The sequence below is a fragment of the Miscanthus floridulus genome, chromosome 10 (genome assembly GCF_019320115.1).
Source record: "Miscanthus floridulus cultivar M001 chromosome 10, ASM1932011v1, whole genome shotgun sequence".
NCBI lineage: Eukaryota > Viridiplantae > Streptophyta > Magnoliopsida > Poales > Poaceae > Miscanthus > Miscanthus floridulus.
Genome location: NC_089589.1, coordinates 25,257,140 through 25,263,015, shown reverse-complemented (window position 1 = coordinate 25,263,015; position 5,876 = coordinate 25,257,140). Strand labels below are relative to the sequence as shown.

General features: G+C 41.0%; 1 protein-coding gene across 1 annotated transcript; it reads left to right on the top strand.

The window, feature by feature from the left end:
* The first annotated feature begins 4,343 nt into the window (after nt 1–4,343).
* LOC136488258 (uncharacterized) lies at nt 4,344–5,671 on the top strand. Its single transcript, XM_066485253.1, has 2 exons — nt 4,344–5,048; nt 5,486–5,671. The coding sequence occupies exons 1-2, from the start codon at nt 4,344–4,346 to the stop codon at nt 5,669–5,671; spliced, it is 891 nt and encodes a 296-aa protein (XP_066341350.1).
* Nucleotides 5,672–5,876: the final 205 nt, after the last annotated feature.

Here is a 5,876-nt window from a genome sequence, read left to right as displayed (position 1 = left end):
TGGATGCATTGATTATTCAAAATAAACATGTAGTGGAATGAAAAAATTAAAAGATAACTGCTCATTCAAGTTTAAAGTCCATGAGCAGGACTATCTCACCTTTTTCAATAAAAACTTAACTTGACTCATAATTTGAGATAGGAATTTATGAGTAGTGCAGCATCTATATTCAGTCACATGGGATGTGATTTTAATTCTTATGACTGGTGACCTTTTTTTCCAATCTACACGTTGTTAGAATAATATATATGTTTATACAAACCTGTGAAATGGTAGCGTTCCTAGTGTTAATGGATCATGAATGTTTCAGGCACTCTGGGTTCTTCAATGTTTCTTCTTCTTTTCTTTTCTTGTGGAAGCTTGCTGGAAGGTCAAAACGGCATCAAGCAGTTCTGTCTATTCCACAATTCAATAGAACAGGGGTGAATCCCGCTAAAACTAGCAGTAAATTAGTAGAAACCTATTACTGCCAATTGTTTTCCCGACAACGGCACATGAAATGCTTGTTGGTATTTATGAGTGTAAACTAAAATATAAGAATTCCACAAGCGCACAGAATACCATTGTAGCATTTCACCAGGAGTATTCTAGGTATCGCTATTTATATTTTACCATAGGAAACAATGGAATAAAGATAAAAGGAATATGTACTAATCAACATACCAGCATAGCTAGAATAGGGGTAAATATAAAGATAGGCATTAAGCATAATGACACTCAGGGGATAAATCCATGATAAAATTAATAGACTTGCATAAGTTTGGAGTATAACGGGTGAGGAAGATTCCTATGATATTCCCACTACAGGCATATAAACTTATTATAGCAAAAGATTAGTTCTACATTCATGCATAAGGGACATTACTAAAGAAGAGTATAGCTAAATATGCCTCTTCCATTCGCAACCGGGTCCTACTAGCTCCTACAAACAGGAGGTGGATTACTAGAGAACCAACTGAGGTTGTCACAACCGCGGTACCTACCACACGTTTCGGAATGCAGTTTGCATCCACATGCACTACAATGTATAAGCACCATGCTTACACAAAGTCTGCTACTTAGCCATGATCGATCACTAAGCCAAGCGCTCTGCGATTCTATGCATAAACATAAATATAACATCGACTACTCTAGGCATATAACCAAAATAAGCATAACCATGTAGATAAGAATATGACATGTAAATATTGAAGTATCACAAGATATGAAAGTGTAGATACAATGGCTTATCAAGCCTCTGAGGCTAGATCCGTAATCTGGACATGAGTCCAACTCGACCCTAACTCTCTACTACATTGGAGAGTTCTAGACCTATTCCTCCTACTATGTCTTGATCAAATTGATCCTCAATGGATGGCCTTATGGAGGGGGTCTAGGGGGCCTTATATAGGGGAGATGGAGTAGGGAGCAAGTTAGTGCCACGTCATCGATTCATGTCATGACTTCATCTTGTCCCTTGATTCGAACCAACTTGAATGCACATTGGAGATTGATTCTCATTGGCGGTGGACGCTTCACGTTGAAGGAGGACCTAACAGGAGGGGCCCATAGGTCGACCAACCTAGGGGTGGGGTTGGCCGACCCCCTATCAACCTCTCACGCTGATCTTTGGCGGTAAGTCTTGGATGATGGTCTTGATGCCCTTTTCAGCTGAGTCCATCATGGATCATCAAAATTATTGACATATTATGGCCCAATTTGGCCTATAGAATGGATAAATTCACCTGCATGCAAATATTCACTAAGACTTGTGGAATTTGTTAGGTTAAAGCTCCTAAACCAATGGTGATGTTTGATTTTAAGGATTCTAGCAGGTAAAGTTGATGGTTCATTTTTGCTGTAGTGACCGTCAACACTTATACCTTTGCCTTGGGCCCTTGCATTTTGTTTTTCTCTTTCTTCTTTTCCAAATGTGGAGCACTTGATCATCATTTTGGCCACCACCATCACCATGTGTGCAATCTTAGCTCCACCTTGGATGTGAACCAACCTATCTCATAACCAACACTTAGAGCATAGGGTTAGTCCACTAGGTTGTCTCAATTAGCCAAAACCAAACTAGGGCTTTCAAGCTCTCAATCCCTCCCCACCATGTTGCCTAGGAGGAGTATTGTATTCCTACATGTAGCAGAAGGTTTCCAACATTATATTCATATCCATCAACTTTTTACTCATTTGGACCTTATCAATTAAAAGCATCTAGGCCCTTAGTGGGTTTTGGTGATTAATGATGACATAAGATTATTGTGACTAACGTATATTTTGTAGAGGCAATTTAAGTTTGGTCTTGATAACAGTGATTGTTTGGGCAATCAATGGTTTTCATGCCCCTATCGATGGAAATTGTTTCAGTTTTAAAGGATGAATGACAAGGTTAAGGATGGACTAGTTCTAAATGTCTATTGGTGTTGGAGAGACACTTAGAGTAGTTTAGAACTTTGTTTTTCCTTTGGCCATACTATAAAGGGGGGTATGAACTAGTAGCTTGACCTAGGTGAGTCTAATGCATTAGGTGTGGTGCACACTTTCAAACTTAGCATTAGTTAGCTCAGGGAAGGCCCAAAGATCAAGTGGAACAAACCCCATTCACAAAGTTTTTGAATCAGAAATGAAAGGAGGGTTTGAATGAGCATCAGACCAGTCTCGACAAAGGCACCGGACCAGTCTCACGGGTACGTGGCACGCCTAGGAAGCTCCTCAGGCTGAGAGTGAGCATCAGACCACTTTGACCAAGGCGTCAGACTGGATAGGATTACTGTTCATTTAGTGGACTTTTGTTCAATGAGCGTCAGACTAGTATACAGCTGACGTTGGACTAGTTTGTAACTGGTCCGATGGCTTTCAGAGAGCATCTAGAGATGGTATACTCGCGTCGAACAAGTCCAATGGGGTACCATTAGACCAGTTTTGGAGCACTAGTGTGCCAACGGCACCTAATAACAATACTACATGCACTGTTCACTCTATGAGGGTTGGACTAGTCCGACGGTCTGTCAGAACTGGTCCGACACCTCGCAGAAAAGTGAGACTTGGCTCAAACGGCTATGGGCTTGTGAGGGGGATATTTGTACCTCATCTACTCATCCATGGAAGCTCTCTTGTCCATTTGTTTGGTTGAGGAAACACATTTGTGTGCAAGGGAGTGCAAGAGCCTAGTGAGGTGTTTGAGATTTTTTAATCCAAGGTTAAGGACCTCATTCGTGCATAGGGAGTAGCAAGTGTGCTTCCACCTTTCTCATTAGGCTTGTCATCGTTAAGTGAGAATTTGTGCTTGTTACTCTTGGTGATCGGCATCACCTAAACAACTTGGTGGCGATTGGGAGTTTGGTGATCCTTCGGCGGAGCTTATGGATGACCCAACTCATCTTCTAAGCAGTTGGGGGTGATTCACTATGTTAGAGCGAGAAAGAATCAGCCCATAGAGAGCACTTGATCCTTGCACGGATCATGGGGGAGCTATACCCTTGCGTGGGTGCTCCAACGAGGACTAGTGGGGAGTGCCGACTCTCTGATACCTTAGGAAAACATCACCATGTTCCTTTCCCTCTCTTTACTTTGAGCATTTACATTTGAACAATTACATTCTTGTATTTACATTCCTAGATTTGCTATGCTAGAGTAGGATTAGAACCTAGGGTGCAAAACTTTTGTTCAGACAAATAGAAATCACTTTTAGGCACAAGGGGTGAAATGGGCCAAGCAATAGGACTTTATTGTTGTGAGAAAATTTAGAGAAGCCTAATTCACCCCCTCTTGGGCATCTTGATCCTTTCAATTGGTATCAGAGCCTGGTGCTCCTTGAATTAGCCTTAACCGCCTAGAGCAAGATGTCCGGAGGTGATGGACACCCTCCCTTCTTTGAAGAAGATGGCTTTCCATATTGGAAAATCCATATGGAGTCATACCTTGAGGCCATAGATGTTGGCATGTTTAGGGCCGCTACTCAAGGCTTTCCAAAATCTAAGGATCCCAAAAATCTTACTTCCAATGAGCAAGAACACGAGAAGTGGAACGCCAAGGCCAAAAACACCCTTTTTAGAGGTCTTTGTAAGGACGTGTTCAATCACATGCGGAACCACAAGAATGCCCATGCACTATGGTCGGACATTTGTGCACTCCATGAGGGAACTAAGAGTGAGTGTGAGGAACGCTATCGTCTTGTTATGAAAAAGCTAAATTCTTTTGAGATGCTTCCTCATGAAAGTGCTAATGAAATGTACTCACACTTGAATGTTCTTGTAGAGGAAGTCAATGGGCATGGACTCACATAATTGTCTCCATCTGATGTTGTGAGAAAGATCTTGAGTGTCCTCCCTGTTGACAAGTATGGGCATATTCTCCCCATGCTCCATCAAGTTGATCTTTCCACGGCAACTCTAACTCAAATACTGGGGAAGATCAATGCGCATGAAAAGTACATGCACATCACCTCGCAAAATGGCTCTTCTTCCACCAAGAAGAAAGATTTAGCATTCAAAGCAAGCCAAGAAAAGAAGGGCAAAGCAAAAGTCAAGGAAGTGGCCCTTGATAGCTCAAGTGATGATGAACATGATGATGTAAATATTGCTCTCATGGAGAAGAAGACCACCAAGATGCTCAAAAAGCTAAACAAGAACAGTGTCAAGTTTGATTCCAAGAAGAAGTTCTTCACTATTAGCAAGAGGAAGCCCATCTTTGAAATGGATTTCTACAATTATGGTGAACTTGGTCATCTAGCTCATCAATGTCCTAAACCCAAGAAAGAGAAATACAAGAAGAAGAACAAGGACAACAAAGATGACTCAAGTGATGATGAGAAGAGGAATGACAAGCTATACAAGAAGAAGGATGGCAAGAAGAAGCAATACCACAAGAAGAAAAATAGCAAGGCATATATTGTTGGTGATTGGCTCATGAACATTGATTCATCAAGTGGCTCATCCAGGGATGATAGTGATGATGAGAAAGTGAAGGTGGCTGCTCTTGTGATCGAGACTTCACTACCTCCACCGCCACCGCCACCATCATCCTCTACACACCTATGTCCTATGGCCAAGGGTGAAAGAAAGGTACAAAGTGATGATGATAGTAGTGGTAATGAAAGTTGTAGTGATAGTGAAGGAGAATTCGAAACACCTTCCTATGATGAACTTGTCACTTTGCTCAATAACTACTCCAAAATCATAAGAAAGACAAGAGCTAGAAATGAAAAGCTAAAACTTGAGAATGAGTCTATTTTAGCAAAATATGACATAGCCGAAAAGCTAGTGATGAGCTTAGAAATGAAAATAGATTTGTGTCATCCACCGTCAAGGAGCTCAAAACTTCTCTAAAAGAGCTTAAAGAAAAACATGATAAACTTGAGGGGATGCACAAAGAGCTCAACACTAGATATAACTTGCTAAAAGAAGAATACACAACTCTCAAAGTTAATCACCATAATCTTGTGCTTTCATATGAGCTTATTTCCAATGAACCACATGATGCTACTAACAATGTTGTTAAGATTGATATATCCACATCTTGTGATGATTTGATTGTTGAGAGCATTGAACAAGGTTCTAGTAGCCAAGGCAAGCAAGTGGTTGTGGCCGAATCCTATGATGATTATGTCAAGATCAAGAGTGAGAATGGGAAGCTTAAGAAAGATCTTGAGAAGCTATCAACCAATAACTCAATTGTCATAGATTAGCAAGATGGTGACTATGATATGGCTCTTAACAATGAGATGCTTAGAGAAGAAAACAAGAGGCTCAAGTTGGAGAAGAACCACCTTGCTACCGGTTTGCAAAGATTCACAAGAGACCAATATCTTCAAAGTGAGCTAGTCATGAACACTGCCATGAAGATGGATAAGAGTGGTATTGGGTTCTTGGCAAACAAAGAGGAGAAAGCTC